We start from the raw sequence: 15,132 nt of genomic DNA, 5'->3' as shown, positions 1-15,132 counted from the left end.
CTCGGACGTTTAATACGCTCCAGGAAGGAGACGAGAGAGCTCTCCACGGACTTATCCTTGCGGACATTTATGAAGTTCCTGGCCGTTTTCGGTCGATCCGCGAGACCGTCGCCGCGATGGCAATTTGGAATTAAAGAGGAGTTGAGGGTATTATTTCCGGAATATTCAGAGCTAATCGAGGTAAACGAGAGTAGTTTTGTAACGATTAGGTCTGGGTTATTTACTTGAACTCTTGGTTGTGTGGTTTGGCCTGTTTGGTGAAATCAGGTTTCGGCGTTGGTTTGCCGCTGACTGTTTTCGTATCTGTGTCCGTCTCTTTTTTCCAATGGCATTTGTCGTTGATTCCTCGTAGGACAATTATAATTTACTCTATCTTAACATTGTTCTCCATTTTGTCCAAGAGCATGGACTCGTGTATTTACTCAGGGGTCACAGAGTATTATTTGATTTAAATTTAGAATCACGTCGACTATATGTCGTTTTCTGTCTTAATTTTTGAACAAATAGTATCATCCTCGAGCAATCGCGTTCCTCGTAAAGTCCTTTCAACGCGTGCGTCGCACTTTCACGTCGATCCAGATCAATAATACCTGAAACGAATTTCTCCGTGCGTTTCCAACAACTCCCTCTCCGGGAATATGGTCTAATTGCGATTAATTACACATCGATTATAAGTATAGAATATTTACGAGCTTATGGAAGAGAAAATTGAACATTCCCGCTGCTTTCACCGTCGCCATGAAAGAATCGCGCAGATCGATTCGTAATACGGTCAGCCTGGCGCGGAATCATTCCATGTGAACAAAAAATGCCCATTTCGCGATACGTACAAATGAGGGAAGACTTATAAATCATTTTTTTTTTTGCGCGCGAGAGAAAATGGATTTCAATCGTTCCTGAATCTCTCGACTTTCCATCAACTTTCGATCGAAGATTCTCGTAAATCTTTTCCTTTAATTTTTCCCTGATCCAATCACTTGCTACTATTTTTTTTTGTTTAGTAGAACATTCTCCACTCGCTTCGAGTCAATCGCATCAGATTTATTCCAAAGATCGAATCCATAATTTCCCACAATTTATCAGGATACGCGCCGATCTTCCGGCAGGGATTAAATCTATACTTTTTCCGCGATTCATCGCGACTCGTAAATCATATCGATACGATTTACGATCCTGCGATTAACATGTTTGCTACTGAGCAGCGAAGTTCACCTAATCGTAGTTAAACAAAATTAAGGAAGTAAAACGTCGTCGAGAGAAATATTGTTCCAATAAATACCGGCGATGTTGCAAATTAAACTTCACCTCGATGGAGCATCAACTTCGCAGGATGCTTCACCAGATACCGCCGTTTCACTTGATAAAGCGGACTGGTTTTGCTTCCTGTGCGATGAAAAACACGCGGCTCGACTACGCAGCTTTGCAACCTCGCGATCGAAATCATCATCGAACCAACTCTTAGGGAATTAGTGGTGCGAATTATCGATTTTAAAATGGTTAGGTCCGCGGAGGGCTATTTGAATTCATCATCGAATCAATTTCTTTTGGAATCAGTCGTGGAAATTGTGGATTGTAGAATAGGTGGGTCTGCGAGGGTATTTAAAATCGTTATGGAATCAATTATTTTAGAATTGAAAAATGCTTGGGTCCACGAGGGTATTTAAACTCGTTATCGAATCGATTTCTTTCGGAGTAAGTCGTGCGAATTGTCGATCGAAAAAACGTTTGGGCTGGCGAGGGTATTTCGTCTCCTTTTCGATTCCTGTTCTCCGTTTCCTCGGAAGGTCTTCGTCTTGCTTCTATTCTGCTGCTGGCATTGTCCTCCCGGCGCGAGGAGTAATGTAATGGGGCCCCGAACGAACGGGCCACGCCATTGTGTCGGGATTTATCGGACGCGGCCGGGTACAAAGGTTTGTCACTGCAAATTATGATTCGTGCATCGTGGCCCTCCCCCTACCCTCCTCCGACGAGAAAGTCGGTTGGTCAATTACCGCCTTTCTATTCTATGGTCTCTCGGACCACGGAGTGGGACATCTAGACCGAACATCGATTTCTTCTTTTGTTTCTTGTGTACCACTGCATCGATCAATCTGGGGTGAAAATACTCGAGGAGTCGGTTGGTCGTGAAAAGAAAACTTGCGTTCGAGGTGGTACGTTGAGTTAATAAATTTGCAGAAATGAAAGTATGTATCGGCGCGGAACAAGCTTTCGTAGAAAAATTGCGAAGGAGGTGGCCACGGATAGACATATCTTACGATGAAACCGCAATTTCTGAACCTAACGTTCTTTTACGATACGATTCACAATCTGATTTTGGTTTTACCTTTGGATGGCAAGTTTGATAACAAAGCTCATCTTTTGTCCTCGGTTCTGTTCACGAGCTTCCTCGTGGAGCTCCTTATATGACGAATAACGGTTGCATAATTAAGATTTCAACCATGGCTATAAGCTACCGGCAGTCTTTTAATCTCACGTAGTTATCTAGTACATGAAATGTCGAATGTTTTTCACATCGTAGTTTGCCTTTGACGTTTCTCCAGCTCACTCGTCCGTTTACCCCCGAACAGGTGTACGATACTTTTCGAAGGCGATTTCCGACGATTTTCCACGATTTCCACAGGAAATCGTTGTTTGTGTCGTAGATGCGATTCGTAACGGTACGTCGTAGAACTTATGGCAACGCGCGAGGCCTTTCTTCGAGCGACGCCATCGCCTTCGCGAATCCGACGTATCTAGCGCGGATAAATTACGAGCTGGAAGGTTAGCTCCACGTGGGCGAAACGTTGCCTTGACGGCGAAATTCGAATTTGCATCCAACTCGGAAGCGGCTGAAAAAAGCGCTCGGGGTGAAAGGTCGCCGTGGGATTGCTCGCTTGGAATTTTCAAGAACGCTGACGAGCGTCTCTCGTACACTGGCGAGATCTTTGCGAAACGAAAGTAAATTTCAAAGCGGCGACCTTGGAGCTGACGACGGAACATTTTTCTGCTTCGAAGGATGAAGACCGAGTGGGGGAAGAGGAATACTTCGTGAGATACACTCTCCTCCGATTCCTAGAGGATGGTTCGTTACTTCGTTAAAATTGATATCGTGGGACACCTTGTACGATATCTTTGGGATACTCTGAAATTTGAAAGCGACGGCCTTGGATCCGACGACGGAACATTTTTCTGCTCTGAAAGATCGAGGGAGGTGGGATACTTCACGCGATACAGTCTCATCCGAATCCTAGAGATGGCTCGTTACTTCGTTAAAATTGATATCGTGGGACACACCTTTGTACGATATCTTCGGGATACTCTGAAACTACAAAGGGAAATTATTTCAACAATAAGTGATAGTAACGGGACATTATAATTTGTACATAATACATAAAAAAAAAAGCTGAAAGTGTCGATCACGTTCCTTCCATCAAACGAACCTTAATTTTAACAATTTTAGGCATGTCTCGAAGAGTACCCACAGTTGAGAGTCGACAGCTTTTCCTCGCAATTTGAAATTCGAATACTTACAGAAACGGTGTTAATTCAACCAAGCACTTAACTTTCCCCTTGTTCCGCGCTAAAGTATTCAGTTCCACGAATTCGAGTTCCATTTTTCCCAGACGAGCGTCGAACAAAGAGTCGTTTATACTTGCCGTTTATTCATTCCGTGGTTGAAACGTCTATCCGGACAATCTTGTCTCGGGTGCACAGGTGTTTGGCGAGACTACGCGTGAAATCGGCAGACTCGACCTTTCCCTTAGGCGCGGCCGGTTAAATAATCGTAAACCGACGAATTATCATTGCGCGGTGCCGGCGGTGCGTGAAGATAAAAATCAGGCAACGTCGTCGACGCGTTGATCATCGTCTCGCCTCAGGTGATTTCGCGCGAACTATAGCGCCAGGTAAGCGGTGACCCGCGACATGCTTCGTCGTTTCAGGATAACCAGATCCATATCGTTTCAACGCTCGTTTGTAACCCGCCTTGAAAACCCCGAGCGATTACTCGCGCTCTGGAATTCGTTTGTCGATTTTCATCTTTGCCAACCAGCAGCCATCGACATTTGCTTCTTTGTTCTTTTCTTCTTCTGTGTACGATTTCTTTCTGCGTGTCTATCGTTTAAAACAGGGGAAATTGATAAAGGGGTATATTAGACAACAAGTATCAGTAACAAGTATTTTAGAAGCAAGCTTTTTATTCTGGTTTTGTTTTTCACTTTTAAATGTAATTAAACGGAAGTGAGTATGGAGTATATTTTGCGTTTGATTACATTGGTCCCTGAGGTATGAGATTAATTTTGCGTTGATAATAAATTAGTTTTGCCCTTCTTGTATTTTAGTAAGTTGGTTTTCAATCACCGTCGTTCAATCTACATATGATCGCGGACCTGTACGTTTCTCTTGAAGGTGTTCTGCGACGTTCGTCTTTTCGTTATCGCTGCGTGAATTTCAACTTTTTTTTAGAGATCTTCTTTCCTTCCTTTCCCTATATTTGTTTCTGTACGAAACACAGCGTTTTTCAAATTTTAATGCCTGTTACATAGCGACCCGTTCTCCTCGCATCTCTTCCTCGCCGACTTCTTTGATTTTCCAGCTTCTGCGTTCGCCCCCGATGCTTATCTACCGTATTTACTCGCGGTCTCCAAAGTTTATTCCGACTCGAGAGCGCGCAATACTTATCTTCAAGGTCCGCTCGAGTCGCGGAATGCTCGCATTCCAGGATCGCTCGAGTTCTACAAACTTGCGTTCCCTCGAGATCTACGATGCTCTTCCTCCTCTCACGGAATCTTCCACTTTCAGGTTCATTCCATCTACGAAATCGACCTTCGCGTTTCGTCTCGCCTCGTCGTCGATGACGAATCGCAATCCCCGTTTTAATTGGCGTGGCTCTGGTTCCTCTCGATGCGTCTCGTTTAACAAACAGTCTAATTAGAGAGCATCGCGATTTTCCCCGCCGGTGAAAACGTCTTGTTCGTCCGCGGGTAGATGAACGCGCTAGATATTTTGTAACCAGTCGGTACGCGGGAGCCGTACACGCGCAGCTTTCATCAAGGTCGGGGATTTCTCCTTCGATTCTCTTCGAAAACGCTGATAACGTCGATCCGCGAGTCCAGATACGGCATTTTTCCAGGATGGGGCACTTGTCCACCGATTTCACCTCTCACGCTCCAACGGGCGCCCCATTCTTCGCCCTCGGTGATACGGATTTCTCGAAATCGTCGTCAAAAATTAGACGATCGGGATCAATCCATCGACGGTAGGATCCATCGAGGAAATAACTCGCGAAACATTGATATCATAGCGATATCAACCAACTCGAACCAAATACTTGACACGCACCCTTGTCTCGAGTCGATGGAATTTTTTCTTGGATAGTCGATTTTTCGTGACTTGCTGAACAGCTGAGATGGATCCATCATTATTTTCAATTTTTTGATAAACAAACTCATACAGATCACGAAAATAAAGTTACTCGATCACAATTTCAATTTATATTCGAAATAGGTATGGTGAAATTTACGGCTCCTCTAATAGAAGAAATTCTTGCAGTTGGACTTGGAAATTTGGAGCGTCAGAATGGTAAAATTAACCATTACGTAGGAGAGAGATTCTCGCATCCACTGTATAATAATAAAATAAAACCAATTGAGAATTGTGACCTAGCTAATTTTCGAGCGTCCCAGTTAAGCCATCAAGCGTCTGTTGGACGAGTCAGGTGAACTTTCGATCCCGATCGAAGCGCCCTATCGCAGGTGCGAGTGAGCGGTCACGATCGACGCGACCGATCCGAAAAGTAACGAGCCAATCGGACGATCGACGACGCTCGTCCGCGACCGTGTTCCGTGGCTTTTAATTAAAGCTTGGACAGGTGGATCGGAGAAAGTACGACGTCGAGGGCCCCGCGGTGGCGAGTGAAAGTTCGATCTCGCGGCGACGATCCGTGACTCGAAGAACGATCGTTTGTTTAGGCCCCCCATTGACGCAAAACCAGACGAAATTATCTGCCTCTTTCGAATCAATTGCAGGAACGAGGTATGACATGCTATTCCGTTCGTTTTTCTTGGATGAATTCTGTTCAAATAATATCACTGAAAGAAAATCATTCTAAAGGTGAGCTGACGAGGAAACTTAATCTAAATTTTCGAAATCGAAATTAATCGAAATTAATCGAAATAAAATCTCAACTCTATAGATTTCTCAGCGAGTACTAGTGAAAAAGTCCACGCAATACAGTGTGAAGAATCCTACAACGTTCTAAAGAAGCTCTCCTCGTGACCACGGCGCAAATAACTCAATAAACTCCAACGCCGAGGGTTTCATTTAATTTCCTATTCGTAAGAAATTAAACCCAACGTCTTCGATCCTGATACCCCCTCGCCTTTCAACTTCCGTTATTAGCTCCACTCCTACCACTCACCAATTTCTGAAGCATCCAACGCAACCTACAACCAAGTTGCGAAAAGTCATCGACTTCCGTTTTATCTCTGTTTGCCGTTTCCGCCTATCGCGCGGCAGCCAATCGCCGGCCGTCCGCTAACAAGAATTGCAAGAATTTATTGCCCAGAGTAATGGTGCAGGTCGCGAGTCGATGGCCAATAAACGCGCGCCGATCGTCGATCTTTCGTCGCGCAATCACGGGTCCGGAGTTGTCTCTTCGAGAGGATTAGACAGCGTCTACCCCCGGAGGATCCAACCCCTGCGGTATCGCGATAGGCGATCCACGGAGGCTCGGACGGGCCACCGATCGCGGGGGATACAGTCCGCGGGAGATAATCAGCCACCAGGAAGTCCGAGTGAAGTCGTAACGACCGGTCCGATCGTAGATTATCCCGTCAAGGGGATATCGGGAGTCACGAGGGAACTCGGGAGGCGTAGGACGCGGCGGGGGTGTGTCGATGGGGGAAAAATCGCCGACGATTAATTGATATCCCTGCCAGGAAGCTTGCGCGAGGCTTGGATATTGATTGTTTGTCAGGGTTGATGGTATGGATGTTTATTATGAACTTCAGTAGTGAAAAGAAGAATGATAAGGAAGTATGAAGAAGAAGAAGAAGGAGGAGAGGAATCGAGGAAGAGTAATAAATAAAGGGGAATACGTGTCCTCGCGAAGTGCAGGATTGGAGTTTAGCGGGGACCTCGAAGGAAGTTTCACTTTGGATTTCGTTTACGAAGATTTTCGTAGAGGAGAACAATTGTGATGGATCTATGAAGTGAATTTTCTCTTGGCGTGGGTGTTGCTTATTGTAATTTGAGTCAGTATGAGTCCTGCAATCGTTTGAATCGAAAGAAAAGATTTTAGATAACAAGTTTGGATACACAAGAAGATATTTCTTCCCAAGCAGTCATATCAGCACACACACACAGAGTGAAGTCGCAATTTTGATTAGTACCAAGGGGCAATTTTAGAGATGTAAACATTTCCAAACTTGCGAATCGCAAAGCTCCCAAGAGTCGATCGTCACAATAAATAACATCAGCGACGAGTCCGCCGATCGGTGGTCCCGATCGATTAATGGATCCCTCGTGGTCGATAGGGTTGCGCGAGGATAGGTGGTTTCGCGATCGATCGATCGTCCAAAGCGAACGATGACGGTGGGTGTTTCCAGCCACCGACGGGGCCTGGCAGATCGAAGACCGTGATACATACGGTAAATTGATATATTCGCGCAACAGGAAAACCAAGCCGGTAGCCTACATTCTTGATAAGACACCGTGACTAAATGCCAGCCTCGCTACGCGAGTCGTTATGGATGGTTAAGTGGTCGAAGATAATCGATAACCAGGAAGCACGGGTGAAATTGGAACGTTCGGCCAGCGTCGAGATAGCTGATCCGCTTATCAAGGTCGATGAGAATCGACGCTGCGTGCTGGCCAGGAAATTTGCTTTCGTTTCTCATCGGGGATAGAGAAACGAATTCTTTGAGATATTCTCCCCTATACGTTCATTCTGAAAGTAACGTAACCCCGCTTATGGATATGTAGTAGTTAAAAAATCTTTGGCCGTGCACACAACAAATTTTTAATATCGACGTGGTCTCTACTTGGTACCTGGACTGTGCGAGCAATGGAGGGTTGCAGCTCAGAGTTCAGAGTTCAAGCCAGAGCTCTGTTCTGGACCATAGATCACTCGAAGACACGTTGCAACTCTGTATAGGCAGGATTGCGCACGATCAATTATTAATCGTATAGGCACAATTCTAGGAGTATCTCTTACCAATGAAACCATTCTCAAACAACATCAGGGGATACACCCATCTGTAGAACGGAACCAGCTGAAATGACGAGTAATTACTCGATCATGAACACGGAATACTCGCGAGAGAGAAAATTGCACCCCCGGGCTGTTCTCGGTTTCACACAGAAAGAATCGAATCTAACAAACTTGGACCATCTTTTAATTTAGGGATCAGCCACCCCCCTCGGTAGAAAAGTACGGAATTCCCATTCGCCAGGGTTCCTCTCAGCCATCGTGGAAGATCGCCGGGAAATAGGATGAGGCAGAATCGTGGCGCTTCGATCGAGGAATCGCCAGGAGTATCATCGGGAGGTCACGTTACCGTTGAGGTCAGATTGGTTCCTTCAGCAACCTCGCCCATTCTCCGCGGCAACACGGAGGACTTCGGGTGATAGCGGCGGCCTATGCATGGTAGCACGCCACGCTATGACCACGCCACGCGAGAATCGTGAGGTAAACACGGACACGGAGTCGAAGAAGATACAAGCTGATCGGTGACCAGGAAGTCGCGCGGGAAGTCGGGCCACGCGGTGCCAAGTTACAATGTCACGAACACCGACGGAACCGTTCCCCTGCCGATGGTGCTCCACCGACGATTATCAACCCCTGCCTGGTAATTTCACGATGCGTCGATGGGCACACCCTGAAATTTTACACGTCGGGGGTGGAAAATGGGACTTAGAAACATAGGTGGCTAGCTAAGAGCATCGATGTACGCGTTGGATGACTGACTTAGGTTTTCGGTATCCGAGATCGTTGCAGTTGAAGACGAACTAGACTCGAGGTTATTAACCCTTTGACTTAAACAAAAATATCACCTTGTAGAGAATGACAAAAGAAACTATTTTGTATTTACAGTTTTTTTTTTACACGACATTTAGTTTCAGAGATAAAAATTGAAAAGTTGGAAAAGGTTTCTCCTGAAATTGAATTTCTCCAACGAACTTGTAACTTTTCAATTTTTATTTTCGAAACTAAGCATCCTACGAATAAACTGCACAGATCGAAAAGTTTCGTGTCATCATCCCCTATAAGCTGATATTTTTTAAAAATTGATTCAACGAATTCAATCAGTTTTCAGAGGCGATTTCTCGAGGGCGTGTATATACGCTCTTCGCAAGTCCAAGGGAAAAGTGAGATTAAAATGTGGTCAGGATATTTCGACCTCTAGAAACAAGCTATATTTCACCGAGTTCTTCTACTCTAAATCGCAACCATTTATACATTTTACCAAGGGAACAAAGAGTCTACTCGAGAACTACCTCGAAGTCGACCCATGTAACTCAGATCTTTATTCAAGACTGCTGGCCTCTCAGTCCCCATCGTATTTTTTGTTTTTTTTTTTTTTGTTTTTAATCCAAACAGATGCCCTGCACGCGTACATTTAACTAGTCTTATCCACAGCGATCGCGTAACTCCGCGTCCCCCGGGTTCGCGCGATCCATTCCGCTCTAAATCCTGATCTTATCGCGACGACATTACGTGCATCTTCGCACTGAACATCAAGCGCGCATCAACGCGTCCTCGCGGTATAATAAATTCGTCCGTTCCACGGCGGAGCGTTGCTCAACTTCTCCGTGGCCGGTCTCCGTCGACTGGACCGCTTTCTAACTTCCGTAATCGATGGATCTCGAAAGGAACGATCGCGACGCGATAGTGCCGGGGAGAACGGCCGGAGCGGTCCCGGCGGTGATTTCAACGCCTGCAAAGGAAACGTTGGGGAATATTAAGTGTACGAGGCGACGATTACCCCTGTCGCTTGCGAATTATTTCACTCAGGGGCCTTTTAGCCTATTGCACGTGAATTTGATTTTATCCTCGAAGGATAGAAGAACGAATAGTAGTTACTCTCAACAGAACAATGCAAACTTCATTACTAAATTTTTGTCCACCTAGAAAAATCCATCATCCACCTAACCTTTCAATGATTCCAATAATATCAAGTCACCCCAACTTTGGTTTTAAATCGAATTTCCTACATCTCAATTGGCCAAAGGGCACGCACGTTCTTTTAGAGCCCGCGCGGATCCATGCCGAACCGATCGCGTCGATGCGGATTGGCGATGCGTCCGTTCGCATCACCGGGCCCTTCTCGATCGCGACGATGCGAAATACCGCGCGTCACCAGTGACAAAGTGGTATGTTCACCTTTTTGCCCACCTCCCCGTCGAGGAAGCATCCCGTCCCGGATGATCGACGCGATGCTCGTGCGCCGATGAAACCAGAAGTCCTTGATCCGTGGGCGATGCAAAACGATCGTCGCTGTACCCGGAAGAAGGTGCGGTAGGTCGGCGTTCCGAGGTTCCACGGGGATCTTCCTGCCCGATGAATCCGCCGTTTGGAAATTGGAGCCCTTCCTGGACGGCGATCCACGTGAGATTTTACAAATGGACGCTGGGTGGCCAAATGATCGATGAAATATAAAGGGGAGTGGAGGCTCTCTCGAAGACATTTGTTTCTAGAATTTCAAATTTCTCTCGTTTCTCCTTACCTCGAAGCCTTCCTTAGACGCTCGTTGAACCTAACTCTGGCTCTCTCGAAGATATTTGTTTCTAGAATTTCAAATTTCTCTGTTTCTTCTTACTCGAAGCTTTGTTTAGACGCTCGATGAATCTTACAGCTCTGATTTACCTTCGTTCTTGTAGGAAGAAACAGAATCACTGTCGATTCTTAACTTCGGTGTATTCAAATATTTCTTCATAAATACAACGACATGTTTCGATCTCCCTTTTTCCTACATCAAAACAATCCCTCCACCTCGCCTTCATTTTTGTAAATCGTTCCCCAGCCGAACAAAAAACGCAAGGTTCCAGCCTTTAGCCACAAAGCGAAAATTTAATTACCGGAGTTTGGAATGCAGTAGCAGTTTCCGGCAGAACTGGAAACGTTCGCAACGGTGCGGATTCTCGCGGTGCGTTCGCGTGAAAGTGTGGCATATAGGGGCGAGTGGTAAAAAAAAAATGGGCCAGTTATCTCGACCGTGACCATCGGGACGGCGATTTTGCTCGTCGATGATCGGAACGAAACGGGTCGAGCCGGAAAGAGCGCTGGTGAACGGTGTTAACGACCTGCTGTTCAAACCAGGAAGATGCGATAGGTCAGGAATATGCGGGTCCCTCTGTACACGATATTACGTCAGGGGAAGACTGTACCTTGCAGAATGTGCACCACTTTTTATATCTTTCATTCATCGACAGGGTACGTAGCAACAAAATCACTGAATTGGGAAGGTTCACTTGGTCGATATTCGTTTCCTGTACATGTTACACAAACATCCTCTTACAATTAATAACTATAAAACCTGTCAACGTACCCCAAAGACCGTTCACTTCGACCAAGAACCGTTCAAAGGAGCGTTCAAGCATTCCTCCCACAGACCGAAACTTCAACGTTCCTCCTCCTCCCTGGCGTCGCTTCCTCGCTTGCTTGAACTTTTACGGCGGCGAATCCGCGTCCGTTGGGCAGAATTTTCGCACGTACCATTGAAGCGAGTCGCCGGGCGCGGAGGTTGCGGCAAGCGTTACACGAGGAAGAGATTACGGGGCTGGTTTGGGTTCCGTGCTTTCTCTTCCACCGTCTCAATCCTCCGAGCATTGTTCGGGGCCCCTGCGTCGTACGCTCGTTTCTTCCTCTTCCTCCGCGAGGAGATCTTCCCACGCACGTGCCGTGGCTCTCGCACGGGTCCGCGAGGGCCCGCCGAATAATTACCAGATGAAGATACCGCCGCCTCGTGTAGGCTGAAATCTCGCCTCTCCCTTCCATCCGTGCTCCTTGGTCCTTGTTCATCCTGCCGTTGGTGGGGGACCATCCTCCGCCGACGAGGATTTTGCAACGGTACCGGTGCGCGCCTAGTCGACGACGAACGCCGCGGTCGTCCATTCTCGGACGAGCGGCCCACTCGGATCGACCCCTGGTGAACTATAACCGATCCTGGGGGCCCGCGGAAACCAGTCGGAGCACAGTTACGTCGGTAGCTTTTCCCCTGCGTCGTTTCATTCGTCAAGAACGTCGAAACAGTAAGGGAGCAAGAACTTGACCCGGGGAAAATTGACGTTCGCAGGTCGAACGGAGTGTTTTCTGTACTCTGGGTCGGGGCGGATGTTGACGAAATTGGGGTACGGGGTAGTTGAAGCGAATTTAGGGGTGTGGGGGTGGGGTTTATGTCATCGTTCTGGCGAGAGGTGAATATTTAGAGGTTTGCACTCTGATGTTCTTCATGAGAGAACATCGCTGCGAACATGAAGGATTTATTGGATTTTATTGAGAGAAGAGGTTTAGAAAATGAGAATGAACCACGGAAAATAATTTAACGAGGAGGATGTTGTAAGAAAAAAAAAAGTTAGACCCCTTTTCGCGGGTCGTACATATTACCGTGAACATATCGTTTAATCAAAAGTTAGATATGACACGTTAAAAGGCAAGACAATGCCCACTTTCAGAAAATAGCCGCGTATACGAACGCGTAACTGCGGCTTTATTCAAATCGTATTGTTCAGAAGTGTTTCATTCCCCGACCCCGGTCCGAGACCATTCCTCCATGGATTATTGTTCTCGTGATAGCCGATGGAGATAATGGAGAACGCGGACTGGATCGCGCGTCAACGACGGGGACGATCGTTAATGAGCAGATAATCGAATGCGCAATAGAAGCAAGCGAATAATGGATCTGGGTCACTCGAGACATAGACTCCTCGAAGGCCAGCGCACGTTATCACCGCGTGCCACATTCCCTCTGGCAATCCAGCGGCGGATAATCGCGCTGAAACTATCGGCTTTCCCAGCGGAAAGTGACAAAACACCCGGCATTGTGGTACATGGAATAGCACTGGTCTCTTCTTCCTCGGTTGGAACGTTTCCGGAACTTTCTCTGGCTCGAGATTTGCTCCTCTCGCGTCACATCGCGGTCCCTGTGATCGATAAACGCCATTTTTATATCGACTCCGTAGAAAAAGCTCTTATTAATTGTATCGTCAACATCGCGTGGTATCTATTAACGTTTTGCTTCTCTGTTTAGATGTTTTCAATGATTGCTAAACTCTACAAATATAATTGAAACTGCTTATGAGTAATATCTCAGTATCGACAGATCGATAAACGAAATATTCCGTACGTTTACAAATTCAGCAAACAAGTAACAAACCAATGGAAATTAGAATTTGATTGTCGTATAGAGTTTCGCGTTGAGCTGCGCTATATTATTTATTTGAGTGGCTGTTGCATCCTACGACTCGCTACTTGTCTGATTCATTCGTCACGCGTTACTCGAATACAATTTTGCCCATCTCCGATAAGGCGAGCGTGCAACCGCGCGCCCGACCGCGAACTTTATGCGCTCATTTGCATACAATTGCGTCGCGATGCTCCCGAGCGTCGCGGTTGTCCCAGAAACGTCGTTCTTTTTAATCCTCGACCCGTCAAATTCAACCCAGACTCGGGTCTTATCGATTCACGTATTGCTCGATCGATTTTTCAAGCGATCTGTTGTTTTACTATGGTAAAGGAAGACACTGTAAGAATAATTAGGTATTATTAAGGTACTCGTTTAAAGGTCGTTCGATTGTTTCAACGACTACCAGGGAATCACACTAGATATATTGATACCAACGTTCCATTAAAAGAAAACAGAAATAATCTTCGTATCTTGCAAATGGCCTACATAGATATTCTTATCACAGATGGTGACCTCTTCTCTACTTCTGTACAGTTCAATAGATTCCCCTGTGCATCCTCTATTCTTGGAAATACTCGAGACGTTCGCAGTATAATTGGATCACCTAAATAAACCTCGCGCAGTCTTTGGAATTCGCAAGAATCGTATAAAATGACCAAGAAAAATGACCAAGAGGTTTCTTTTTTCTCAAGGGTGTTTTCTAGATGATTTCTCGATGAATAGGACAAAGATTAGAAAACAAGTCGCTGCAACGAAAGAGAATTCGCCCACGACCGGTCGGTCGGCATCGTAGCTGCCTCTCTTCTCGAGCTTTGTTTCTAATTAACGGCAGCACCGTGTTAATTGTCCAGCTGCCGCGTCGGGGAGACCCTAGAGATTCCTCCGCGTGGGTCGAGCAGGTTCAGCCTCGGGTTCAGCGGAATTCTTTTCGCTCGACGCCATAAACGCTTCCGCGAAAACAAATAGTCGCTATCGAAAGTGAATTTTTGTTGCGATACCCTTTCAACGATTCACAAGACTTTCGTCGTTTATTGTTGCGTACCCGGGCCACGAAAGATATTTTTGGTTTCAAGGAAATTTGTGATCTTTGCGCGCTTTAAATGTGAAGAGTACGAATCTTCGGTGCTTTTACTAACGATCTCTTTGTTTCTGTTTTCAGAGGTGGCAGAGAAGATGGTTCGTCCTGTACGACGACGGGGAGCTGACGTACTCGGTGGACGAACACGTGAGTTTCACGCTTAATGCAAATTTCCGTATTTCGATGCTGGCTGCACACGGCGAATCGAATCCTCTTAGCCGGCCTTTTCGTACGAAATCCACTTTGCCGCTGACAAATCCGTTTACCGTACTGATACGGTTTCCGGTCGACTCCGACGAAAACGATTCCCTATAGATTATTCCGATTTTATTTCCGGGGAAAGCTGCGTCCGATTGCAGAGCCTGCCACTTGTCGGATTACAGCGGAACGTCGATTATCGAAGACGCAAAAGCAAAACCTCCGGATAAAAATAAAAGTGCGCGAAGGAAGGAGCTTGGAAGTGGAAAACGTCGAGGACGTTGCTTGGAATCTGGAATTCATTCATTTTGAAAGAAAGATGTACAACTCTTTGAAAATCAAGCTCCTCCACTATCAAGCTCCACGAGTTAAAAGAGTCTTGCAACCCCAACGTTTCCAAAATCAAGCTCCACGAATTAAAAGACTCTAGCAACCCAACGCTTCCAAAATCAAGGTCCACGAGTTAAAAGA

At 46.1% G+C, this 15,132-nt stretch overlaps 1 protein-coding gene across 6 annotated transcripts in view; it reads left to right on the top strand.

Annotated features, from left to right (window-relative positions):
* The window catches only part of LOC128892257 (protein outspread), a 191,485-nt gene that overhangs the window by 92,651 nt on the left and 83,702 nt on the right, over positions 1 to 15,132 (top strand). For all 6 annotated transcript variants that reach the window (XM_054152540.1, XM_054152539.1, XM_054152545.1 and 3 more), the window contains exon 3: positions 14,545 to 14,610. In XM_054152540.1, coding sequence (XP_054008515.1) covers positions 14,545 to 14,610 — 66 coding nt within the window. The remainder of the gene's footprint in view (positions 1 to 14,544; positions 14,611 to 15,132) is intronic.

This window comes from Hylaeus anthracinus, unplaced genomic scaffold (genome assembly GCF_026225885.1).
Source record: "Hylaeus anthracinus isolate JK02 unplaced genomic scaffold, UHH_iyHylAnth1.0_haploid 12002, whole genome shotgun sequence".
NCBI classification, from domain to species: domain Eukaryota; kingdom Metazoa; phylum Arthropoda; class Insecta; order Hymenoptera; family Colletidae; genus Hylaeus; species Hylaeus anthracinus.
This window is presented reverse-complemented; position numbering and strand designations above follow the sequence as displayed.